The following is a 27,023-nucleotide window of genomic DNA, read 5'->3' on the forward strand; positions in this document are numbered from 1 at the left end:
TTATAGAAAAAGGTACCCATTTATTCTAGGTATGACAAGGATATTTACAGTATTAATTTGCTCAGAATAAGATCCATCCTTACAAGTTTTAAAGCAGCAATTATAAATTACATTTAAAACGGGAAACATTCCAAGCATGTTTCTGTTAGAGATATTTTTACAAGGACAGAAACATTTTAAGGCTAAGTTGTTTTGACTTTTGCTGCCACCCACATTTATCTTGGCAAAACCGTTTCAAAGACATTACCTTGAGAGATAAGACTATGATAAATTCAACATACAATTCTTTTCCCTCAGATGCTTTTCACAACAGTTCACATGTGACAAAAAACTGACTTTTGATTTAAACCAGTGAATTAAATCTAAATTAGATGACCTGCCTATACCCCAGCTTCTCAGAGAGGGAAAAGATCATCCATAACACCACATTAACCACCTCCAAAAAACAGCAGCTTTCTCGATGAAGGTACTTCAGCCTACCCAGCAAGTTGCTGCAGCCAGAGATCCACTGTCATGTGGTTCAGTCCACCTTTTCCATCACATCAGTTTTCAAGACAGGAGAACAAAAACCTTCAGGTAGTTGGTTTCTAAAGTAAATTATGAACACTGTCTGCTTTAGACAACACTTGGTTCCCACTGCACAGACTAGTGTCCTACCACAGCAAACAGGACCAGTTGGCTCAGCTGCTACAGTGTTATTCTTTAGTCATTGTAACACTCAACAGAGCTATAGGAGCAGTTAAAATTGGGTTATCTAAAATGGTTTATCTCTTGAGGTAGAGCCAGCAAATCATATTTATTCCTGTCTCTAAACTATAATGTACATGCCATCAAGCAAATAAAGCCATTTTTGGTCATTTATAAAATAAGCCCACTGATTTTTTTCAGATGTTATTAATTGTAAAATAACAGATTTGTTTGGGATTTTTTCTGAATCATTTTGTGCCTGTTTTAGAAGGAAGCAAATTAAATATTGGTAATCGTAGATTGTGGCTATTTATACAGGTGCAATGAAAAAAACCCAAGTTTTATACAAATAAACTTCAGAGCAACTTTCAAAAGGGTTGGTACATGAGGATTTTTTTTTTTAATCTTAAAATTTACTTAGGAAAATTCCAACTTTAACTGCATAATAATTTTTTTGGAAAAAAAAAAACCACATAAAAACCCCACAAAAAACCCCAAAACAAACAAACAAACAACAACAACAACAAAAACAAACACAAAAACAACACCCCCAGTCATTAGACCTTTAGGCTACATAGCTACTTTTAATACTACATTGGGTAATTGTTACAGGATTAAATGAAAGGGAAGAGAAAATGAAACACAACAGAAACCCTTCCACCTGCACAAACACAAGTCACTGAACTAGCAGGGTTAGGTGAGGACACTGTAACTGAGACTACTGAAAGTGCAGGACGTTTAACATTCCAACAGAAGCAGAATTGTAACCTGTGCATTAGGAGGGGACATTTATTCCAGGTTAGCCAAGAACCCTCTGTAACAACAAAACCGTTGCTGTAACCAAGAGTTGTTTGAAGATAACCAGATAACCCAGTAACAGGTTACAAACACATGGAGATTGGCACTTGATCTTCAGTCAGCCCCAGTCAGTCCGTTTTCTCCCCAGAGACTCGCAAACACAGAACTTTAAGTTTCCATTTTATTACCATAAAAAATAAAAGTCAATTTGTAGTTCCAGAGTAAACAAACAAAGCTTAGTTTCAAACTGTTTAAAAACAAAGCTCCAAATTCTGGTAAGTTACATGTCACATCAGCACCTCAACCTAATGTAGTTTTTTGTGAACTAAGCATATTTCACAAAGTTTTCATGTTAGTTACAAGGGGCTACATTCTCATCAGAATGCACATGTAACATGGGCTCAAGAACAACCTGCAAGGACTGCAAGTCAGCTTCCAGAGTTCCCCACTGAGCTCTACATGTTCAGAACCAACATTTAAGACCAAAGTTATTAAAGATTGACCTTTTGCATATTCTGAAACAGAAGGCAAATACAATCAGCTAACATTTGGCTTTGAAAAATTAAGATAACAATGCTGTATTTCAGCCACGTATTTACAAAATTTTTTACAACAGAATCATGTAGGGTTTCCTTTTTATTGTCATAATACACTTATAGATGAATATTCATCTTAACCTTCATGCAAAGATGCATCTCATGTTACAAAGAAGTTTCCTGTTTGATTTTTTGCACTCTGAGGATAGCAAGCAGAGGGCTGGGTAAATTTGGGTCACCCTTAAAAATGTAGGCCTGTTTGCTCTACTGCACCTTCAAAATAAGGAGGTAAAGAACAGGCACCGTTAATTCCACAAGGGTTCATTGCCTCTAGCATGTTTTCCAAAACCAACAAAAATAGTCTTGAACAGTTGCAACATGGGTTATTCCATGACTTTCCCCTCTTCAATTTACTTCCCGAACTCTGGAGTTACTTTCCTAGTACTTTCTGGTCTTCTTTTCTAATGTATATTGTTGACTATACATTTTAAATTAAACGTATGGAAAGAATGTAACAAGCTTTTTCCTTTGTACACAACTTAATACTTGTGCTGAGTATTCTTCAAAGGGATTTTATAAATAATACAGTAAAAGTTTAGATCAGTCTTCCACCCTCTCGTCATTATACCATGTTGTTGCTTTCTCCAACTTTATCTACAAGCTGTGAAAAGGAGACAAAAAGGTTTTAATTGATGACATTTATTTATACTGAAGCTACTCTCAAATACTGCTTGCTACTTGCACAGTTAGTATGCAACTGGAAATGAAAGTCAAGTAGTACTCACCAAGGTCTCATGGTTTAGGTTTGTGAAAACCAAAATTCTTACAATTGCAATTGTGTTTCTGCATAACATGTTTTTCTCATATAGACATTAACAGTGCAACATGAAGATGCAACAGAATGAGAAAGGAAATAGAAGAATGCAGATAACACTGCCAGCTTAATGGTTAAAACAAAACAATACAGTCTCAGCCACACATGCATTAGCAGACCAAGGAAGATATTTCAACTGACCATTACTGTGGATTCTCTTCTCAGCCTACGTAGGCTTTGAATAAAACATTAACAATTATCTTTTAAAAACAAGATTTAATCCTGTTGTGATCTAATTAAATATGATTAAGATCAATTGACAAATTAAACATTCAATTGATCATGAATTATGAGCCACAACTTGGCCTAACTGTGAGATTGAAACAGATGATCTGGAACACTCATTTTTAAAAAACAGCCTGTATGCGTCAAGTTATTACCACTATTAAGTTTTAGTAGTAGCTATTAAAACTGTTGCTTTCAAAACTACTATTACAAATGCTTGTGTAAAAATACATACAAAAATTAGCACAGTAAAAGCAGCTGACTGAAACACCCTAGATTAGCATTTTTCTGTTGTTTTCAAATCCCTGGCCATTTGGTTAAAAAAAAATGAAAACTCCATTTGAAAAACTACAAATCTTAGTAATAAAAGATGTAGCCTGGTGCAGTGGACCTTAATAAATGTATCTGATGAATGACTGAGCGTTTCTGGGTTCACTATACAAGCCACAGCTTAATATTGAACTCCACTGTTTGTTGTTACAGGCCACTTTTCCTAAGTTCACCCAAATACTGCACCACAAACGGTGTCCTCCTCATTGTACAGACAGGAGAAGAGGCCCAGTGGTCACCCAGGGCCAAAAGTGAAGCAGGAAGAACCCCAGCATTCCCAATCACAATGCAGAGCTCTTCCCACTTCACTACCCATAAGCAGGAGCAACTTCTGCAATCATGTCCCTTTGTTACTTTTACACATAGAAGTCTCTCCCTGGGAATGAATGTGATGTGTATGGTGCAAGAACTGTACAGGAATGCATGTGAAGTCATTGTTTCAAAGCTTTATTTGCTTTATTTTTGATGCATTTCTACATGTGCTATATCAGTGGAATAAAAACCAGAACATGCTTCAGTTGTTGCATGAAGTACCAAACTTACCGAGCTTATACCAGGTAAATTCAAGAGATATCCAAGAACTGGAACTCTTCTAATGAAGCCAACCACCACAGGAAAGAACCCCCTTTAGATAAGACATTGGAAGATTGTATTAGTTTTTATAATTAAGCTTTTCTCATATACCTATAACATGAAAAAAATAGCAGGTAATTTTTAAACCAAGATTACATAAAATCTTGCAACTTCTTAGCAGTACACTTGTTTACCAAAAACATCAATACACATTCATCAGAGAAAGGAGAAAACCAAGAAAGAAATGGTGTATTTTTAAACTGATTTCATTTTCTTCATAGCTGGCAACTCTCAGTCAGCTCATCAGAAAATAACTCAAGCGAGAATACCCAACTTAGTCAGCAAAACTGATTTCTAAAATTAGCATATATGTTTTGAGATAATTCCTCTTTATATTATGGAAAATACATTCAAGACCCAACGTTGAAACAAGTGAAATAATGCATGACAGATTTGTATATTCATTTACTTCCCAAATTTAAGTCAGTGGTTTCAATCAGGATTCTAGGGATGTTGTCTGGCATAGCTGCTATGGTGTAGCCCCTTGCACTGTCCACTTAATCTCTGCAGCAGAAAAAGAAATTTTCTGCGGCAGTATCTCAGCTGTTTGCAGGCAGCTGGTGGCATTCCCAGCGATCTCATGTTGGGCATTCCCAGCAATCTCATGTTGGGCATTCCCTGCATGGAATAAGGATTAACATGCAATGAGGCCTCAGCCACAGTGAAACACTGAAGTTTCACAAGTCATCATCCTCTTCACCACACTACTAACAACTATTTACTGGGTAATATCCACACTTTTTTTTTTTTAAGACCAGATCATTTAAGTGGCCCAGTAAATTGTGAGGCAGAGCACACAAACCACTTGTAACAGATTAAAACAACTGCTATGTCCAAGAATAAAGAATCGTCAGTACACTAGGGATAATACTGTCAGCCATAAGTCTGCAATGCTGTAATCTGAACAAGGCTTCAAAAGCACCTTAGATTACAATAACTGTCCCATAATAGCCTGGGCAGTTTTCTGCTATGCAACCAGCAGGATCCTGAGGAACAGTATAATATGATGCTTGAGGAAAGACTTAATTTGTAACTTCTTCACAAAGGAGCAAGTTGCTGACAACAGGATGATGGTTGAACTGAACAAGACTGAAGCAAAACAAAAAGCCTGGCTTGAAGCAGTCACTAGCCAACCTTGTAGCAAGGGATTTAGATTCTATCTACTAATAAGCACTGGAAAAGATAGTCACATAATCATGGACTCATCAAGATTGGAAAAGGCATTTAAGATCATTCAATCCAAATCACTGGTCTCCAGATGCTTTAAATTAAAACATTACCTGGAATTATCCATCCCTTGTTGATTCCCTTCAGGCTAGGGGATAGTCCTAGGGATAACTATTGATCTTTCATAAACATCTCAACATTATTTTACCTTGCAAGAACCACTAAATAATATATAACCATACTTATTCAGACATACTAACTTATAACTCTTTTGAGATATTTTAAAAGGAGGGTGTTTTGTCGGAAACACATTCTACTTGCTTTGTACTGTCTGATTAAAGAAACATTATGCAAGAAGTGACAATGTATTCAGTGAAATACCCGTGATTATCAAAGCACTTGCAGTGACAGAATTCAGTGTAACACAGAGTAGAACAATAAGAAATACATTAAACTCACAAAATTCATTTTCTGAAATTTTGCTGTCTCCAGTTGGAGCCAAGTCCAGATTTGTTTTTAAAAATAAACATTTTATCTGAACTAAGTACCACATTAACATACAATTTTACTGAGTACAGAAAGAGCTTCATGAGAACAATGGTTTCACTTTGATTAACAAGAACAGTATTATTTAGCCATTTGCTGAACACTTCAGGGTCTGACATTTGATCAATAACTGAAACAGTCTGCATCTAGACAGAAGTCCAAGAACAACCAGAAGCCTCCGTTTCTACTTTTTGTATATTTTTTGCTTTCTTCTGTAGGGAAGCATAGAACTTCAACCATGGAAATAAAGATAAAAATATAGATATCTTTGCAGGTTGTAACAAGTCAAATTCTTTCACTATTACTGTTGCATTTTTGAAAAACTTAAAATGACACATTGTCAAAGTTGTAACATGTTTCAAGATTGCTTTTAAAAAAAATAGAATTTTCATTTTTCCTTAACCAGTCAAGACATTGCTAATCCAAACAAGCAGTTCTGACTCTAAGGCACAATTGTAATGAAACATGTCAGAAAACATCTTTTCCCTGGGCTCCCACAGTGATGAAATGATAAGGTTACAAACCTAGAATGGTAGTAACTAAATATTTTGCCTCATTTTTTCAAGAACAAACTCCCCATAAAAAAAAAGTACCAAGTATCCCTTTTCCATGAGGAGATATTTAAACTTCATACTGCTAGCAATTTAGGCTCCCACTTATTTTGAAGCTTTACAATTCATTGGTTAGACATCAACATTATCAAAGTCACTTGGCTAAATGCCTCATAAACATTAGTAGATTTGAGTCTTGGAAAAATACTTACCAACTTGTTTAATAAACCATTTCACATAAAATCTGTCCAAAATAAACATTTAAAGGATGCTGCTTTGTCAACGCTAACACAGAAACACTACATGAATACATTTATTCCCAGATAAATGAACATAAAGTTGTTTTCAAACAAGACTTACCTGAACAAAAGGAAGAACCCATAAATTTCAAGGATCATTCCTATTAAAGGCCAACCAATGAGAACTATGAGCACACCACCCAGAAAGAAGCCTGTTGCTTTCATTTTGTGTTTTTGAAAGAAGAATCTAAATGTTCTTTCTAAACCAATAACAAAAGACAAGCCAGCCACAAATAAAACCTAGAAAAGACAAAAACAATTATTATTTCAGCAACATTTTTGCTCAGAAAGCAATAGAATCTCAGATTTTAGTCAAGATTGTTTCATTGAAGTTTTGTATGGTCTTTAATCACTTTCTTAGAACCTCCTGCCCTTTCTAGCTTTTTTTTTTAAATAAAAACAACTCTCTGCAAGGATACAGTACCTTTTCTTTCATTATCTTTGGTTACCACATAGCCTGTCATTGTCTCTTCTTACCTACATTTTCGTTTTCCCTAAACAGGATCTCATATTTCCACCTTACATCATGAAACTAAAAAATAAGCATTATTTCATTTTGCACTCTTCCACTGCACACTTGATTTGATGGCTCATAATAATGTTTCAACTAATGCACCCAAATTCAGGTACACAATTTTGTATTCCCCTTCAGGGGATCTCAGTATTTGGGAATGAAATTGATCTGTTTGGCTGCATACTTGTAGGCATCAGCAAAAGAGGGGGTGAACCTCTACCAACCAGGCTGTACTTTGGGAACAGCAGAGGCACAGAGACTATCACATGCAAAAAACACCCTGTCATTTTATATTTGGATTGGAAATTTTTTGTACCAGAACTAGGATTTATTTTCTGTGCTACTTGGAGAGACAACTTTGATTTGGTAAAAGCTGAAGATACTGAATCTCTCTTTCATGAAAGATGTCTGGCTCTCCTAAAGCCAGAAGTGTCAGCAGTTCATACTTCTTTCTTTCCTCATACAGTACTGCAAAACTACATTTGCTAGCACATACTTAATGATTCTTAACCAAATAGATACTTAAATTGCCAGTTATCTTAGAGGATCACACAAAATCACATTTGCAGCAGCACAATAACTGTGGAACAAGCTGCTTCTTGTCTATCAACATCCCATAGGCCTGACCCAAGGTGAGATTCACATCAGTGTGAACTGTTCTAACTCAATCTGGAAAATTATTCCCTCCTATCACTGAGCACAGCTCCTCCTATATACCAAATCCCAGTAATTTGGTCATGCAGCTTCAAACTGATAACATACAGTTATATTTTTAATTTATCTTTAATAGATCACATACTTGATTCTAACCAGTGCAGAAAAGGCACTTACATTTCCAATAGCCAAAAGAGCTTTGTCAAAGAAGAGTATCATTCCAAAGAAGAGGAAAAACACTCCAAAGCCTGTTAGTCCCATTCCAATCTCTGAAAAATAAGCAAATTTAGGCATGTAACAAAATATGGTGCCAAGAAAAAGTTGTGGATAAAAATTGGGGAAAAAATTAGAACATCCAATCTAAAGACATTTTAAATTTAAAAACTTCCCTGAGTGTACAAATATCATAAATCCTGTAGACATCAATTACTTCAACAAACAGATCTTTGGAAACTGCTTATCAAAAAAATCCGTATTTGGAACTAGACACTGAAATTGAATGGAACCAAAAGCAATCATACACATATACATATGGCAAAGACATTTTGATTAATTGCTGCTATGGAGAAAAGGATTGTTTAGTTAAAAGGTAATGAAACTCTGTTTTCCAGATGAGATCAGTTGGTCAGAACATGGTACAAATAACACCAAGGTCGTGTGTTTGATTCTTGTATGGGTCATTCACTGAAGAGTGGATTTGCAGATCCCATCCCATTATCTTTACCATAGTATTGTAAGTCCCCTGGTCCTCTCCATCTGCCTGAGACCTCATGTTCCTTCTCCCATGACCCTGCATAGCAGTTCCCCTCCCCTCAGTTTCCAGATGGAACACAACTTGAATCCTGCAGGAATTTTCCAAGTTACACATGTGCTGACAGCTATCAAACACTAGCCTGGGTCTCCAAACAGCTGCCAATTTTCACAAAACTAGCAGATACTAAATATTGAGAGATTAATGTTCAATTATCATTTTCATGCTTCATTAATTAAATGGCAGATCTACACTGCACATGGATACAATATCTCTAGGCTGCTAGTGTTGCACAGCAGTTTGACTTTATGAAAATTTTTATTTTATTATCTTAATTTGCAGATTTTTTAAAAATACCTTTTGTACTTAATATATTTGCTTATATTATGGACTGGGCAATGCTGGGTTAACAGATAGACTCAATGCTCTTAAAGGTGTTTTTTTTTTCCAGTCTAAACAGTTCTATAAACTTTGAGTACTGCAAATGATGCTCAAGAAATACTGGGAAGCCAAGAGTAGGATGGAAAGTCTGTATGAAAATCTGGGCTAGAAATGTCAAGCTGTGATTAAAACTACCAATAGCCTCTAAAGTACTTTGAGGACTGCTCTCAGAAATACATCCTGCTTTAAATTTTGAGTCTCTAAAGCCTTCCTTTGACTCTCACACAGACTGGGAGAGAAAAACCAGGAATGACAACAACAGGGCTGCAAACACATACATTTATTACAGCTTTCCCTGTGACCACACAAATTAAAAACCTATAGGACATAAAAATAGCTCAGCAAAACCAGCTCTAACACTATAGACATGCTGGCAGTCCAGTATGTGATCAATATGTGTATAGGGACGTTCTAAGTAGTTTTGCATAGCCTGTCCTGAAACAAACAAAAAACCACATCCACAATCACACTCACTGCTACTGTTGGCCAGATCTACCTCAATATATTTTAATTGTACTTTGTTGATGTACGTGGTCATTTGTTGTTGCTTGATGAGCTTGGGAGTAAAGGAAGATAATTACACCTGTTTCAGGACTTCCAAGTAGTTATTGGAAATAAATTTCAAAACAGCTCAGAGATTTGTTACAGCAACATTCCACACCCCAAATTTCTCTAACGGCCTGGCTTTCAGCAAGGCTGCAGAGGACATGCTGTTTGAGCTGTAGTTCTGTAGTATTGCCTGCCACATTAAACTGTTACAAAGAGCACTTTAACACCCCATGATTAAAATAAGTAAGTAACTCAACACAATCAATTTACTACAGGCACTCTCCCTACTTGTTTACAACGAAAAACGGAATTGCAAATTGTGTTTCCAAATGGATCTGCTGACTGAAGGCAATGTAACAATTGCAGCTGCCCTTTTCTCCAGTGCTCTCTGCTTCAGAAGAGCAGAAACAATCTGTATTCTGGAAGGAAAACACTTGGAGGGAGAAATCCAGAGGAATGAGCAGTGCCACCAAGGTAAATATGCAGTTATGGGAAGTGAGTATTCACTCCTCTGGCAGATGCAGCTCAAGGTACAGCTCTAACAAGGAGACAGAGGCCAACTCCCAGCAGCTGCTGCAATCTCCACTCTGACACTTCTCTAACCACCCGAAATCACTTGTTTGTAATCACTTCTGCCACGATGTATTCTGATTCACTTCAGAAGTCACCCATGTTCTCTGGTTAGCGGAAGGAAAAGGAAAAAAGAGAAGCAAACACTATACTCATTATCCCAAAATAACTGCTGAAAGAAGATGAATGGTTCAGGACTATTATCCTCTGGTGCTGATACCTCTGCAAAGGGTCTTGCTGATTTGATTTATATCAGAGGTTGTAAATATATTTAACTACTGTTCCTAAAGGAAGGAAAAGAAAAAGTGCTGGCTTCTTGTATAAAATCTTTGCAATAACAAACGATGAGTATTTATAGAGGGAGCAAACTATTTTTAAATGGTTTCTCCTGTGCCAGAAGAGCTTCCCCACATTAGTCAAATAAAACATATCAATGCCTAGAAATGCAGAAACACATACTAGCCAGGCTGTATTTATTCTGGATTACTGTGATTTCCTGATACAAGGGAGCAAGTCTTCATCAATGTTTCTCCAGAAATTCCATAAGCTGTGCAGGAGTACTGCAGCAATGTGTCAAAACAGCTTAGTAGATATTAAGATTCAAAATTAAGATACATTGCTTGTGAAAGTTTAGGGCAGACAGTGCACATCCTCAGTCTTTTATAGTGCATTATATAGTGCAAAATAAAATGGAATTGTGTGCTATAGGCCTTTAGAAGACAAAAATACAGTTCATATTCAATGTATAACTATTATTTTGCTAGCAGTATTTTTTAGTATTGAAAACTTAATTTGGGAAAAACTAAGTGTACTCTTTTGCAATTACTGGTGGTTTATAACACCATTCAATGTACAACTTAAAATGATGTTCTAGACTATAGATGCAGAAATAACATTACAAACATCAACCTACACAGTGGTCCTCTCCAGGTATTTATCACACTAACCCACCAGTGACTCTATGGCTATCTGTATTTTTCCAGACAGCAGTGAACTTTAAAGTGCCTGATGAACTACTTTCAGAATTTCAGAAAAACTGGAAAAAAAAATCCCAAACCTTAAAACCCCTAAATGTCAGAGTATTTTATTTAGTACTTTTGTCTCTGACAGTCAAAACCAACAGTCTTAGCACTGGAAATAGATGAAGGTCCCACATGAGGAACTAAGCAAAAGAGAAACAGTGAGTCTCTTTCTGAAGAGATTTTTATTTTTTTGCCCAATGAATACTCCAGACAGGAAATTATGGGGAAAAGCAAAGCCCACAAGGGTTTAATTAATCAGAAATCTAAAAAATAACCCCAAGTGTTACTACTCATCCAGTAATAGCATAATATCTGAATACCTTAAGAAATCATTGACCCTAAATGCTGCTAAACTCTGCTTCCTGTCTTCATCCTTGACCTTAACTGGCTCTCCAATGCCTCCATTTCCAGTATCCTGCTATCAAACTTAGCTATTTTATCTTCTTTTTTTTTCAGTAAGTTTTTCATATTTCTCCTTTTCACACTTTCTCCTTCATAACTGATGCTGTGGTGCTTATCAGGCAGACTCATTTCCTTCTGTGGCAATCATACATGAGAAGTGCATCATACGTGAGATGTCAATTTAAATCAAAGGCCTATCATTGTCCTTCACCTTGCAGCTTAAACTGTTATCACACAATCTCAGCTGCTAGGGCTGGCTGGATCCTCTGGAGATTACCCAGTCCAACCCTCCTGCCAAGGCAGCAATCACCTGCAACAGGTGACTAAGGAATGTGTCCAGGTGGGGTTGGAATGTCTCCAGAGAGGAAGACTCCACGCCCTCCCTGGGCAGCTGTTCCAGGGCTCTGCCACCTTCTGTGTGAAGAAGCGCTTCCTCACTTTGAAATTAAACTCTTTGTGTTTTACTTCATGGCCATTGCTCCTTGTTCTGTCACTAGCCACCACTGAAAAATCTGGCACTGTCCTCTTGGCACTGATTTGAGATATTTATATGCATTAATGAGATCCCCTCTTCTCCAGAAGAAACAGGCCCAGCTCCTTTCTCACCAGTGATGCTCCAGACCTCTCACCATCTTTATTCCCCACCACAGGTCCCTCTCCAGTAGCTCTTTTTTTCCCTTGCCTTGAGTAGCATAGAACTGGACACAGCACTCCAGATGTGGCTTCACCAGGGCCGAGTGGAGGGGCAGCATCTCCTCCCTTGACCTGCTGGCCACATATCACAATACACCCCAGGATACCACTGGTCTTCCTGGATGCTAGGACACACTTATGAACTTCTTTACTTTGATTTTTTTTTATGTCTATTTCCAAGCACTTCAGTGGAAACAAAACTATGGTCACATACTAGTATTTTTATTTATTTCCATTTCAATGTCTTGTCCTCACCTTGAAGCCCCCTCAGTGTCACCTACAGACATTTGGTGTGGTACCAGCAAGAGCAGCACAGTAAAGCTATTTAGATAATTAAACGGTTCCATACCACTGAGATCCACAGGGAGGTACACAGAAGGAGTAGAGCTAAGAGTTACTTTGTTTACCGTTCAGCTTTCATTCATTCATTCATTCACAGTGATCTGTCAAAGTGCGATGGCTACAAGCTCATAGAAGGGCTAGGTTAGATAACACAAGTAGGGGTAACCAGGCGCTGGAACAGGTTATCCAGAGAAGCTGTGGCTGTCCCATCCCTGGAGGTGCTCCAGGCCAGGTTGGATGGGGCGCTGAGCAGCCTGGGACAGTGAAAGGTGTCCCTGCCGATGGACACTGAGATGATCTTTAATGTCTCTTGTAACCCAGACCATTCTGTGACTCCGCCGCACCGCAGCACACGGAGCACTCACAGTCCCAGACAAACTGACAGTGACAGCCTCCTAAGGGCGAGGGACCCTCCGAGCGCTGCCCTGGCGCTCTCCATCCCATCTCCCTCTCCGTGCTCCCCGCCAGCACCGGAGCCGCCGCGGCGATGTGGCGGTCACAGCTCCCCCGCCCCGTCCGCTCCCACCCGCCGCGGGCTCCGGCCGCTCTCCAGGGGCCCAGTCGGAACCCGTTCAGCCGCTCCCGGCAGGCGGACAAAGGGTGCGGGCCCGGCGAGCCCGGCCGCCCTAGGCCCCCCCGGTCCCCGACGCCCCTAGCCCCACAGCGGGCAGCCCCTCCCCGCCTGCCCGGCGGGGGCGGCGGCAGCGCTTACTCTGCGTGTCGGACAGGGAGATCATGGTGAGGCGGGAGCGGGATCAGCGCGAGCGGCAGCCACGTCTTCCGGAAACACGCACCGCACCGCGCGCGCTGCGCCCGCCCACCGGCCGCGCCCGCCGCCAATCAGCAGCCGCCTTGTACCGGCGCGCGGCGCGCTGCCCCGCCCACGGCCCGCGGCCGGCGCTGATTGGCGGAGGGGCGGCGCTGGCACCGGGACGTGCGCGCGCGCCAGGGGCTGAGGGCGGGCGGCGGAAGGGGCGGGGCCGGCGCAGGTGGGAGCGGGCCGCGGGGCGGGGGCGGTGAGGGGTGAGGGGGACGGGATTAAGGGAAAAGGACAGACGATGCGGGAGCGTGGCCGGCACTAACCCTTGGGACAGCTGCGGGAGCTATCGGCCCGAGCTAGAGCTAAGCCCGCCGCGCGGGAGGAGGCGGCGGTGAGGCGCTGTGGTGTCCTGCTTGCCCTGGTAGCCTTTATCCCTTCCTCCGTCCATCCCACTCCATCCTGCATCCACCGGGCAAGGGCTTCCCTACCTGCCCGTCCATCTGTCCTGCCCTACCGAGCACTACCGAGTAGGTGCTTCCGGCCTGGCAAGCGCCGTGCCCTCAGCTGGCGTGTGGGTGAGGAACGATGAGAATATTCCATTGTGCATGTTCACTATATGTATCTATATACGTGTTCACGGTAATATTCACGTTATATGTGTGTGGATATTCCCACTCTGGAATAGGGTGGAGTTGCCGTCCCTGGAGGTGATTAAGAGGCCTGGCCCTGGGTGATGGGGAAGTGTTTTCTTCACACATCGTTTTAAATATATATTTCCCTCTCCACTTTTAGGCGCAGGGAAGATCTTTGTTATGGTGGAATCAGCTGATAATGAGGAACTGCTGGATTTATTGCCTTTCACCTTCCTCTGAACTTTGTTTCAATCTATGTAATAAATAGTTAGAATGCAATAACAAAAAAAAATCACGCTTCTTAAATTTGGTATTGTTAACATATAATATGACAAAGACTGTTGTTCAAAAAACGAGCCAATAAATACAATTCCATGTTAATGTCACTGATGATCTATTCAAAATCGATCCCCTTTCTCTAAGCCAAACCACATTTTCACTTCCTCCTAACAGATTCTCTAGATGTTATGGTGGCTGCTTTTTTAAGGGACACAATATAATGTGTTCAGGCCTTTCTGTAAAATAGTATTTGAAGAGATCAAAAATTATAATGGACACTTGGTGAGTGACTGGTCTACGTTAGAGCATTCCTCTTGCAGGGAATGTGTAACTTGGTTAAAATTCACTTGGCTTCATTTAGAAGCCTGGTGGGCTGTGCCATTGGGATTTGGTTGTGAGTTTGTGTTTATCCATTTTGCAGAAGAGAAAAAGCAGTTGTCATCTAGTAGGGCTTCTTTATGTAAACAAATAAATTAGCCAGTAATTAAACTGTTACATTGAGAGCTCTGGTAATGAAGAATCTCCTACAGAAGAATTGTTCTAAGTTGAGAAGGTTTACTTGTAAAATATATTTTAAAATGGATTTATTTCATTTTCTTTTCAGTGACAGTTGCTTGGTTAAATATCATCTCCTATAGATAACATTCTTTAATCTCCAAAGATGACAGCTGTTGCAGGTAAACCCTTATTAATATTCCATATGTTCATATTGCAGTCTCTTAGTTAAAAAGACACAATCACCTGATGTTACTGATTGTTGTTTGTATGAATTTAATATATGCAGAAAAGAGTTTGTGGAGCTTGTGCTGTTGTACTTAAGATTTGAAGAAAAAGATTATTTTACTAGATAACTTTATTTCTTTGGTAAAACTAAACCAAAATGCCCCATCCCTGGAAGTGTTCAAGGCATGGTTGGATGGGGCTCTGAGCAACCTGGTCCAGTGCCAGGGGAGCTGGAATAAGATAAACTTTAAGGTCCCTTCCAACCCAAGCTATTGTATGAAGAAAATCAAGTTTGTCAAAGAAATTGCTTGGTTTTCAATATTTTGAAAATGTGCTTCATATTTTAAGATACTCTTAACTCTTTTCTGCTGAGTAGCAGTGGGCATTTAGGATGTCAACTGCCACCATTTTGTGCTATTTGAAATGAAGATTTTTTCCATATCACACATTTTTGTTTCCATAACCATGTTATCATATCTGCTGTGCATGGGCCAAAATCTCTTGGCATTTCTGGGTGTGGGGGTGGAAGTAATTTCTTCTTATGCTTTTCTGACCTGGCTCTGGAATAGTGATAGATGCAGGTATATCATTTTAAACTCCAGGGATTGGGTTCTAGAACACAATCTGCAATTCACACACATTCGTATAGGGATGGAAAGAGACAAATTTCTGCCAAAGATCCACTTGTGTAACCCAAGCTTTTGGGGAACATTTGCTTAACTTCTTTCACATGTGAAGGATGGCTTGTGTTCATAAAAGCATTTTTCCTCTGTACCCAAGCCTCGTTGTTCAGCAGATCCTCTTGTTCTGTGTAGGAAGGAGATCTCAATGCATGAAACAGAGCTTTTTTGCTAATGGTCCTATTTTCAACTCCAGAAGAAGTTAATTTGCTGAGGTTAATGTTGCTTCTCACATGTTAACACATGCTTTCTGTTAACAACTTGATCATTTATGCTTGCATTGGAATTGGCTGTAGTACAGTTAATAGAGTTAAAACTGGCTGCATGTCTGTGGTCTCTATTGTGCCTTCTCATTGCTTTCCCTGCAGTGCTAGAGGAGGTGCTGGTGTCAATTGAGAATGAGCTGCAAGCAGTTGAGATGCAGATACAGGAACTTGTGGATAAACAGCAGGAACTCCTTCAAAAGAAGACGAGAGTAAAGAATCTGATAAAACAGTCCTCAGGAGACTTGGAGGCAGGTGGAAGTAAAGATACTGGAACCTCAGCTGAGGAATGGAACAGAACAGGTATGCAGAGTCAAATTCTAATATTTTAACAGAAAGGTGAACTAATTCAGTAGGGGAAAATGCACTTATACAGAATTTTGTTTGGATAATGATATTGTCCTATTTAATTTTCATAATCTGGCTGACATGCTAGGGTAATGGGGTAATGTTTGAACTTGTCTCATTGGACATTCCTAAACACTAATCTTGAGTTTTTCTGGTCAGAATTATCTGTTCTGTCAGAATGGCCTTGTTAGAACTACTTTAATTTTTTGCTTGTTGCCAAGTCACAATTTGATCTGATTTGCTCTTAGAATTCCAGAGTACATTTTTATTGCAATACTTATATACTAAATGCTGAAATTATATTGCAATATTTATCCTTGTTTGTGTTCTAAAACAAATTGCTCTGGATTTTCTCAGGATTTGATCATGACAATTTTGCACTTATAACTGTTTCTTGCTGGTTTTGTGTTTCCTCTTGTTTTGTGTGTAGAATGTAGTGTTTGCAATGGGTTGTGTAGCCTCACTGTCTTACCAAATTACTGCAAATTAGATAGATGCTGACTGCTGAAAATACAATACATACATAATTCTACAATACATTATTATTGTAGAATTAGTGCAAGTGCAAGTGCTTCATGGTGGCATGAGGGCTACTGTCTTTCAAAATAAACATCAACTGAAGTCCTGAATAGTTGGTGGTTCTTGGCCATGTTATGCCTTGCCAAACTTGACTCCAATATTTTGATTTTTTTTCCTCCTTTTTAATTTAATTTTCAATTTGTAAATGCTTATATCTATCATATATATATATGCTTTTTTGGCTTTTTTAAAAAAATAATGTAGTTCAATCCATATTTATCTATATTTGAGGAGTATTGTGCATATATAAGAATACTAATACTTTGTCATTGCAAATTATGCTATTGAACAAATAATTTGATTTGTGTCCTTCTATGCTTAATTCTCACTCCTGAGGGCTCAGTGTCTAGTTTTATGTATTTTATTTATTTTCCGGGTGGGATTCTAATTTCTAGTTATTTTGGAGTAATGAGTTGACACGATCATTAATGCTCCAAAGTTCATCTATTTTGAGTTTTTCACATTAGTTCACATCCATGTGCACTGAGAGCTTTGATGTGGATGTGAATTATGTTTACAATTTGAGATTTCGAAGGACCACCCTAGAAAATGGTATAGACTCAGGTTGTGTGGAGTTTTTCCTGTGCCTTTATGAATCTATAAACACTTTCCCAGATCTAAAACTGTGTCACTGCCAGATTTAGTTATTGAATATGTAAATTGCCACTCCTTCTTATATTTTAATTTGCATAGGAAATGTTTTTGGTTTTTTCCCTTAACAGATTTTCCATGGTATGAGAAGCTAAAAACTGCACTGCAGAGCAAATTTAAGCTCCATAAGTTTAGATCACTGCAACTTGAGACAGTAAATGCTGCAATGGCAGGAAAGGATATACAGTAATTTCACGAATACAAGCCGCACCAATTTGACCAAAATTTTGGTGGAAACCCGGAAGTGCGGCTAATATTCCGGGGCGGCTAATCTATTAACAAAATTCTAAAAGCTGCCAACACGGAAGTGAGAGCCCGCGGCAGCCCCAAGCCAAGCTGGAGCCCGGCCGGCCCCGGCAGAGGTGGGAAAGCCTGGCAGAGGCGGGGCCAGCAGTGTCGGGGGCGGGCGGCAGAGCCTGAGCCAGCAGGGCGGGGGAGCCCGGGAGAACTGGGGCTAGCAGCGCAGGGGAGCATGGCAGAAGCAGGAAGGCCGGCGGGTGGGGCTGCCTGGCAGCGGGGGAAGCCCAGCATAATCGGGGCCAGCAGCGTGGGGGAGCCCGGCGGTGCGGGGGCCTGCAGTGCCGGCCAGGGCGAGGAAACGCGGCGGCGGTGCAGACGGGAGGGGGCGGCCGGCGAGCCTGGCGGCGGCGGCGGCAGCCCTGCCGGCGGGGCGAGCGAAAGCGGCGCTCGCGAAAGCGCCGCCGCGAGCTGCGAACCGCGAGCTGCGAACCGCGAGCCGCGAACCGCGAACCGCGAGCCGCGAGCCGCGAGCCGCGAACCGCGAGCCGCGAACCGCGAGCCGCGAAAGCGCCGCCGCGAACCGCGAGCCGCGAGCCGCGAGCCGCGAGCCGCGAACCGCGAGCCGCGAGCCGCGAGCCGCGAACCGCGAGCCGCGAGCCGCGAAAGCGCCGCCGCGAACCGCGAGCCGCGAGCCGCGAGCCGCGAACCGCGAGCCGCGAAAGCGCCGCCGCGAACCGCGAGCCGCGAGCCGCGGTCCGCGAGCCGCGAACCGCGAGCCGCGAACCGCGAGCCGCGAGCCGCGAAAGCGCCGCCGCGAACCGCGAGCCGCGAGCCGCGAAAGCGCCGCCGCGAACCGCGAGCCGCGAACCGCGAGCCGCGAGCCGCGAAAGCGCCGCCGCGAACCGCGAGCCGCGAACCGCGAGCCGCGAACCGCGAGCCGCGAACCGCGAGCCGCGAGCCGCGAAAGCGCCGCCGCGAACCGCGAGCCGCGAACCGCGAGCCGCGAGCCGCGAACCGCGAGCCGCGAAAGCGCCGCGGCGCGGGCGCGGCGCGGGGCGGGCGCGGCGCTCGCGAGGCGCGGCGCGGGGCGAGCGAAAGCGGCAGCGGGGCGTACGGCGAGCCCGGCGGCGGCAGCCCTGCCAGCCGGGCGAGCGAACGCGGCAGCGGGGCGGTGCTGACGGGAGAGGGGGGCCAGCGAGCCCGGCGGCGGCGGCAGCACCACCCGGCCAGCCCCGCCGAGCCGTGGCGCTGAGCTGGGCCACCCGGCCCCGTCGGCAACCATGAGCGGGCCGAGCCTTCCTGGCCCCGCCCCGAGCCAGTAAAGCCCGCTATGCCGCGATCCTCTTACTAATTGGCCAATTTGTGAAAGCTGCGCACGGATTCTCGCGACGAACGAAAGTGCGGCTAATATTCGGGGTGCGGCTTATCTATTGACAAAGACAGCAACATTGTCGAGGCACCGGGGGTGCGGCTTATAATCCGTGCGGCTTGTATTCGTGAAACTACTGTATTTCTTGTCATGCCTACAGGTGGTGGGAAGAGCCTTTGTTACCAGTTACCAGCTGTCTGTTCTGATGGTATGTAAGGGGGAAAAAAGGACATAATATAAAGAATTAGATTCATTTTCTCCTTTTTATAGTTATTTGCAGAATGAAGATTGTTTGGTGTGGTTTTTGTTTGGTTAGTTTGGTTTCATGTGGCTGGGGGTTTTTTTTAATAACTCATCCAATTGCATTGGAAACTTACTTATTTACAAAAGCCAAATTTACCACTACCTGTCATTGCTTAGTTTTATGGTAAATCAACACCTCATGACATCATGAGAGACATGATCCAAGTTGGTTTTTGTATGTTTTTATATTTTGTTGCAGCTCTGTTGGTTGTGGTCTAGACCCTAAGAGGAGATGCATGTCATGGGCATTAAATAAGAATTATCCCTATGTGATCTCACTTGTCAGCTATCTAGGAGGGGAGTACACTGCTGTATATGAAGCTTAAGCTTACATTTGGCAGATTCTTCAGAGCAGGGCTGAGCATCAGTAAAAAATTAGAGGAGGTACTTGTGACATCTGAACTGCTAAGTTTGCACAATGATTGATTGTTACAGGTTTCACACTGGTGATATGTCCTTTGATATCTCTCATGGAAGATCAGCTCATGGTTTTGGAACAGCTTGGTATCTCCGCAGCTTTATTAAATGCCTCAAGCAGCAAGGTGTGTTTAAGTTCATGTGTTTTGTGGTGTCTATGGTGATGTCTCCCCTCTGCATAGTTGTTTGTGAATGTTGAATGGATGAGACAGATTTATCAGCTAATGCTGTTCTAGCAACAGTATCTGTCGAGAAGGGTGCTGTGATATGGGTAAGGTGGTCGAGTATCTTGTGTTCGTGTTTTAGTGGCAACACCACATAGTAAGCAACACCTTCTGTGGAGTAAATAGATTTCTTGGGGCTGTTTAGAAGATGTGAAGTACCTTTGGCTGATGTGTGTATTAGATTTTTACTCAGTTTCTGGACTTGGAGTAGATTATCTTTGTCCACTACTACCACATTGAGCAGTGCAGGCTTTTACAATACAATTAATTATGTCTTACTATATGGTGGTGAGCTGTTTGATCCAGAGGCCAAGAAGCAACTTACTTCCTAGTTTCTTACTAGGCAATTGCTTTTTTTACAGTTATTTTCCTAACTAGCAGGAGGCTGTGATCATTAACTTGCACATGACACTGGCTTTGATAAGTCTGTGGCTTGATGCAGTGTGCCAGACTTGGAGCCCGTTTTGATGCGGAGCATTCTGAAAACTCAGTAATAAAAACCACTGTCGTGTGCAAGGAATTATTTTACCCTAGTAGTATCACAGACATGTTTGGTACATCATAGTTTATTGATACTATACGATGAAGCAAAGACACATATTCAACACTTTGGTTCTTCAAAGTTCCATCATGGATTTTCTAAGTATTAAAATGACCATTTCATATATATATATATTGATCTACAAAGGCCTGTAGTGGTCAATACCATGGACCACTTTATTTGTCTCTGCTAATTACACCTTATGAATTGCTAATCACCTCTTAAGAACCTTAGCACTAAGTGTGTTGTCCCAATTTGTTACTCCCTGCTCTCTTGTTTTGTTTTGCACAGGAACATGTGAAGTGGGTCCACACAGAAATGCTGAAGAGGGATTCACAACTGAAGCTTATTTATGTGACCCCTGAGAAGATTGCAAAGAGCAAAATGTTCATGTCCAAGCTGGAGAAGGCTTATCAGGCTGGGTGCCTGGCTCGCATTGCTGTGGATGAGGTGCACTGCTGCAGTCAGTGGGGCCACGACTTCAGGCCTGGTATACTCCTCAAAATCCCCTTTGCAGGGCTGTTCAGGCATCAGTGAATAATAAGCTGGGCCCCAAATCAGGCCAGCTGCTTCCTTCATGTGTTAAGTGAATTCTTGATGTATGACAAGTACCTGTGTTAGTTCAAGGACTTTAATTCACAAATTTTCCAGGAGCAAAATGTCCTAAGTTCATGCAAATGATGATTTCAACATAGATTTTGTTGTTGGTATTCTGAAAAATGCCGTATTCAGCTTACTTTAATTGGAGCTTCATAAAATCAAAGGTTTTGGTTGGCATCTTTAATATGGACAATAGTTACCTTTAATCTACTGCTACATGGAAGTGTCATTCTGTACACCACTGCCTGGCACTTCTTGATGAAAGAGGTAGAGCATTTTGTAAATTCATGAGATATATTTTAATCATCTCTAAAGCAAGTGGAAACAAATGCCTTCTGCTTACAGGGAAAGAAAGTGTGCTTCAGTCCTTTTGCTATCTTGCAGATTGTAGAATATTTTTGGTTACTGTTTCTTTGTCTTTGAAGGAACCCCTGATTTGAAGCAATATTAACTGTAAGGTCACTCTTAGCCATTTTGCTAAAAAACAGTGCCTGAGCCAAGAGACAGGCTAGTTCAACAGGCAGTGTGGAATTTGGATGTGTACCTCTGGCTGCATTTCTGTTCAAAGGCAGCAGGTGTTTGTCAGTACTGAGCCTTTAAATTTTTTTATTATTAAGTCTGGTCTATGTATCCAAATTCTACATTGCTTGTTTGTTAGAAAAACTCTGTTTACTCAAAAGCTGTTTGTAAAAATAGACCTGCAAAATAACCTGAATGTTGGCTACTACAATGCCAGACATACTTTGTTAACTCTTTAAGAATTTCTATGTCCATACATTTTTGCCTTCTGAATTGTGGCTGATAATTGCAGCCTTTCAGTACCTGGAGGGAGCCTAAAAGAAAACAGGGCCAAAAGGGTTCAAAGTGAGAGTAGGATTAGATTGGGTGTTAGGAAGAACTGTGAGGGTGGTGAGGCACTGGCACAGGCTGCCCAGAGGAGTTATGGATGCCTCATTACTGGAGGTGTTCAAGGCCACGTTGGATGGGGCTCTGAGCAACCTGGGATAGTGGAAGGTGTCCCTGCCAGTGGCAGGGGGTTGGAACAAGATTGTTTTTAAGGTGTCTTCCAGCCTAAATGATTCTGTGAGTAATTCTTTAAAACTCAGGTAGAAAACATCTCTTTTGATAAGTGTATCCTGCTTGTTACTTCCTTTGGATATGTAAATTAGTTAGTTCTGTGGTAGATTAGCAGTAATAATGTTTATTGCAGTATTACCCCATTAAATACTATCTACATGAATGTCTTTTTTAAGTTTGCATTTGTGGTATGAGAAATCTTTTTCTTTCCCCTTTTTGTTTTCTTGCTTTAGACTACAAGTCTCTTGGTATCCTGAAAAGACAATTTCCCAATACTCCCTTGATTGGATTGACAGCAACAGCTACCAATCATGTTTTAAAGGATGCTCAGAACATTTTACATGTTCAGAAGTGCATTACCTTTACTGCTTCCTTCAACCGACCCAACCTTTACTATGAGGTAGGTCTTGTTATCTGGTTTTCTGGCTGCAGTGCTGTTGTGCTGTCGTGCTGTCTCCTGCAGGGACAGAGGCAGGCAGTAGGCTCAGGCTGCTTTAACCTGTTGGAAAATATGTCTTATGATAGCAAAAAAGTTGTGAATTATTTTGTTGTGCTGTATTTTCACTTTGACCACAGATTTGTTTATTGATCGTGGTGGGGAAAGCTTGCAGATTTGTTTTGGGGATTATTTTTCAATAGACTTTTGAACTGTAATCTGACTGTTCATAAGAAGAATATAGTCTTTTTTAAAATGGCGGAACAGTTATGTTTATTATACCGGAGTGTCCTAGTTTGGAGGACGGGTGTCTGCTAAGAAAGGCAGGAGCCTCTCTTTGAAATGGAGAATGTAAACCCACTCCCTCCAAATTATTAGAATTTTGAAATCAAGGGGCTCTCAGGAAAAGATATGGGAATTAGGAATAACAGTTCTTTTCTAGGGAAATTAAAATAGAAATACAGTACTACAAAGAAACAAACTCCAAACCCTGACAAAGTCAGAGTACAACCTGACACCCTGTCAGGCAGGGTGTTGGCAGCAGTCCCATTAAATGGTGGCTGCATCCTCCTGCAGTGACAGATGTGGCTCAGTTGGAGCAGTGCTCCTGTACAAGGTGCAGTTTCCCTCCGGAGGTCCAGTGGTGATGTGGAGAAATCCGGTTTTCCTCTGGAGTCCAGTGGAGAAAGGGGCTCCCTTAGTGTCCCAAACCCTCTGTTTTTATCTTGGTAAGAAATGTTGGGCTCTTCCCCCTGGCTGGAGCTACTTCCAATGGGATGCAGTAATTTTATCAGTCCCACAGTGGGACTCAATGGCCATTAGCAGAAAATGACTGGCTGGAGGAAGGATGGGTTGTGAAAAGATAAAGAACAATGCCCTGCCTGGTTTCAATGGATGGGCCATTAGCAGAGTATCTCCCATGGAGATAAGGATCACTGCCCCTCCTGGTCTCAACAGATGGTGATAGAATAGATACCTTTTATGACACCCTGTATTGTAACCCAAGACACAGAAAAACTAAAATAAGGTTGTTTGGCAGACTGTTTGCCCACTTGAACTCTGACACATGCATAATATATTTTTGAGGTTCGACATAAGCCTTCAAATAATGAAGATTTCATTGAGGACATAGTTAAGACCATTAATGGAAGATACAAAGGACTGTCAGGTAAAAAATGTCAAAAAAGACACGTTATCTTTCGTAACCTTAAGCATTCCAAGGATGTTGGGATGTTTTCAAATTATCTTGAATGTATGCCTTCACCATACATTAAACATCCAGCATTCAAATAAATGAAATTTTGTAAGATCCATACCTTAAATAATTTCTCTCTTCATTCATTAGTATTTAAATGTCTTTGCTGTTTACTTATGTCTTCTGAAGTATTGAACTGGAATGTCGATATCTATAGAACAATGTTTACTTAGGTAATAATGGAAGTTTTTAAGATTGTAAAAGCAAGGCTCAGGAAAAGTGCCCTCTATATTCTTAAATCACACGTTATTTACCTTCTGTGTGTCAAGATACTTGTTATCTTTAACATGTTTTTTCATATTTGATCATAAGAGTCCTCTGTTACTCAATGCCCAGAATGGGTATTATGGGGTGAATTGCAGATGAAAGCAGAACTGTAAAAATCGGGCTTATGTAATAAATAAATTCTGTAGTCGAAGTAAAGAGGAGAGACATCTTGCCAAGGCTGCAGAACCCAGGTTTCCAGAGCAGCAGTCTATCCATGTTTCTGCTTGGAGCTCTGTGGCTGTGAGGAGCAGCTCCCTGAACACAAACTGTGCTGAAATGATCACAGATCACGTGGCTTTGTGTGTAATCCCTCACTTAGCCCAGCCTGACTAATGACAAAAAGCAGATTTAACTGAAACATCAGAATGGAATGCTTCCATGATTCTATGGATTGGCACCTGTATTTCTTCTTTAGCCTTCAGGTCCAAGCTGATAATTGGAGTTTCCTTTGTGAATACCGTAGTGGTTTGAAAGTAAAACCAGTGAGAGGCTCCAAGTCAGAAATACTATTTAATAATAAAAAAGAGAAAAATAAAATACAGGCAATAGTACAAAACAGAGAAGAAAAAAAGAACACTGACAGAGTCAGCATACCACCTGACACCCCTCTAGTTAGAGTGGTGGTAGCAGTCCAGATGAAGTGGTCTTGTTGAAGTAGTGATCCCATAGAAAATTCTGGTAGCTCTTGTCCTCTGGAAACCAGTGGGTAAGGGTGACTTTTCTGTCCCAAACCCCAAATTATATCCAGGTGTGGATGCTTGGCTCCTCCCCCTGGGTGGAGCATCTCACAATGGAATGATGTAATTTTATCGGTCCTGCAATGGGACTCAATGGCCCATTAACAGAAAATATCTTCCTGGAGGAAGGGTGAGTTATGAAAAAGATAAAGAGCACTGCCCACCTGTTTTTTAACAGATGGCCTATTAGCAGAGAATATCTCCCACAGAGATAAGGATCACTGCCCCACCTTGTTTCAGCAGATGGTAATAGAATACATACTTTTGTTCACATCCTGTATTGTAACCCAAGACAAATACCAATACTGTGGACTAAATAGACACAAAGACTGTATAATGTTTTTTAATTACTTCTTTTATAAGTTAATAAAACTTCCACAATTGTTTTTAATATTGGGGATTGTTTGGCCTTTTTAAGGCATTATAATGAGGCCTCTTTCACTTTTGTGCAGGAATTGTTTACTGCTTTTCTCAGAAGGATTCTGAGCAAGTTACTGCGAGTTTGCAGAAACTGGGAATCAAGGCAGGGACTTACCATGCAAACATGGATGCTAAATATAAAACCAAAGTTCATAAAGGATGGTCAACAAATCAAATTCAGGTTAAGTAAATACTTTACATGGACTTATTTAAACTAATTGTTGTTTGGTATCTGGATGATTTCTTAATATTTTTCACAGGTTGTAGTGGCAACTGTTGCTTTTGGCATGGGAATTGATAAACCTGATGTGAGGTTTGTAATTCATCACTCTATGAGCAAGTCCATGGAAAACTACTACCAAGAGAGCGGACGTGCAGGTATTGTAGGAAGTGCCCTTTACATCCATTAAACCATTAAAATTGTCCTTCAGTTTTCCATCCATTTGTGCAGAGTCTCTTGCCTTTGAGACAGTTTACAAAGGGTATAATGGAACTGCCTCTGTAAAGATGCTTTAAATATAAACTACATTCATGACCAGGCCTCTACTGCAGTATAACAAAGAATAACTGGGTATCCAGACCTCCACTCAGCATTTTTTAAAATATTTGATGTATCAAATCTGTGGCTTACCAGAATAACATGACATGGATTTGATACACGATTTTTAATTTTTTTATTTTGTATAGCGCCTGGGATGTGTGATTTACCCAGATTGTCTCTAGATGATGATTAATCACTATGAATTTCAGAAATACAAGTAAGATGGGGAATCTGGAGCTGGAAATTTTAAGAATTGTTCAATGTGTAGTGGCACTAAATACCTGTTATGTCTAAAATCCACCCCCAAAGCCATTTTGCAATATTCTGGGGTTTTTTGATCTTGTTCATCTCATTACTTTTTTAAAGGCAGATTTGAGTCTATCTGGAGAAAAGCTCATCAAGGAGCTTGAGATTGTAATTATCTGTTCGTTTTAATGCATTGCAGGTAGAGATGACCAAAAAGCTGACTGCATTTTGTATTATGGGTTTGGAGATATATTCAGAATCAGCTCAATGGTGGTGATGGAAAATGTTGGCCAAGAGAAGCTGTATGATATGGTATCTTATTGCCAAAATATGAGCAAGTAAGTTACATTGGTGGCTTGGTTGCTTACTTAGTTTTTAAATGGGCTAATTTTGTTGGAGTTTTTAGGGGGCATTAAAAAAAAAAAAGCCTGAAACAAAACCAAAATGAATCCATCACCAAACAAAACCACCCACAAACCCAGGAAAAAGATTGCCAGCTTCAGGATACAATGGTTATGTAGAGGTGAAATATCTGTGAACAAACACTGGATTTCAAATCCCAGTCAGAGGAAATACTGGAGTTCTGTAGTTTTGACTCTAAGATGCAGTGTTTAATGACCACATAGGAATCCACACATGTTTACTGCTTCATTTGTTTACTGTTTCACTGAGATATTTGAAATACTTCATGGAAAATGTATATCTCTGTTGTGGACAACTGGTGCATCCACTAAAGACTTTTTTGGCCTCAGTGTAACAAAGAGTTCATATTCTTCCATTTTTCTCTTGAAACTGCAGATTATGCTCTTCTTCAACCAAGCTGTTCCTCCACCAGTGTTTAATCATTATCC

The 27,023-nt window shown here is 41.0% G+C and overlaps 2 protein-coding genes across 12 annotated transcripts in view; one reads left to right on the forward strand and one right to left on the reverse strand.

Annotated features, from left to right (window-relative positions):
* Positions 1–13,394, reverse strand: GOLT1B (golgi transport 1B). 2 transcript variants are annotated; one of them, XM_033057283.1, is made up of 6 exons: positions 13,297–13,394; positions 7,992–8,083; positions 6,708–6,886; positions 3,994–4,075; positions 3,037–3,070; positions 1–2,682 (listed from the first exon to the last, which is right to left on the reverse strand). In XM_033057283.1, exons 1-5 carry the CDS (start codon positions 13,319–13,321, stop codon positions 3,062–3,064), a joined length of 387 nt encoding a protein of 128 aa, XP_032913174.1. In that variant the 5' UTR covers positions 13,322–13,394; the 3' UTR covers positions 1–2,682; positions 3,037–3,061. The 2 variants fall into 2 exon arrangements, with proteins under 2 accessions (XP_032913174.1, XP_032913173.1); XM_033057282.1 differs by lacking the exon at positions 3,037–3,070.
* Positions 13,395–13,554: 160 nt separating this feature from the next.
* RECQL (RecQ like helicase) overlaps positions 13,555–27,023 on the forward strand; it is a 28,165-nt gene continuing 14,696 nt past the window's right edge. For 6 of the 10 annotated variants that reach the window (XR_004417642.1, XR_004417643.1, XR_004417644.1 and 3 more), the window contains exons 1-12: positions 13,612–13,947; positions 14,860–14,932; positions 16,027–16,224; positions 17,571–17,681; positions 19,248–19,316; positions 19,847–19,953; positions 20,885–21,083; positions 22,504–22,670; positions 23,793–23,874; positions 25,418–25,566; positions 25,646–25,763; positions 26,372–26,510. Coding sequence is in view for 5 of the 10 variants with exons in the window: in XM_033057275.1 (XP_032913166.1) it covers positions 14,917–14,932; positions 16,027–16,224; positions 17,571–17,681; positions 19,248–19,316; positions 19,847–19,953; positions 20,885–21,083; positions 22,504–22,670; positions 23,793–23,874; positions 25,418–25,566; positions 25,646–25,763; positions 26,372–26,510 (1,355 nt within the window). In the remaining 5 variants the exon portion in view is untranslated. Of the gene's footprint in view, positions 13,574–13,611; positions 13,948–14,859; positions 14,933–16,026; positions 16,225–17,570; positions 17,682–19,247; positions 19,317–19,846; positions 19,954–20,884; positions 21,084–22,503; positions 22,671–23,792; positions 23,875–25,417; positions 25,567–25,645; positions 25,764–26,371; positions 26,511–27,023 lie in introns of those variants that run through there. The other 4 variants (XM_033057279.1, XM_033057276.1, XM_033057278.1 and 1 more) reach the window with 4 other exon arrangements.

The sequence above is a fragment of the Catharus ustulatus genome, chromosome 4 (assembly GCF_009819885.2).
Source record: "Catharus ustulatus isolate bCatUst1 chromosome 4, bCatUst1.pri.v2, whole genome shotgun sequence".
NCBI classification, from domain to species: domain Eukaryota; kingdom Metazoa; phylum Chordata; class Aves; order Passeriformes; family Turdidae; genus Catharus; species Catharus ustulatus.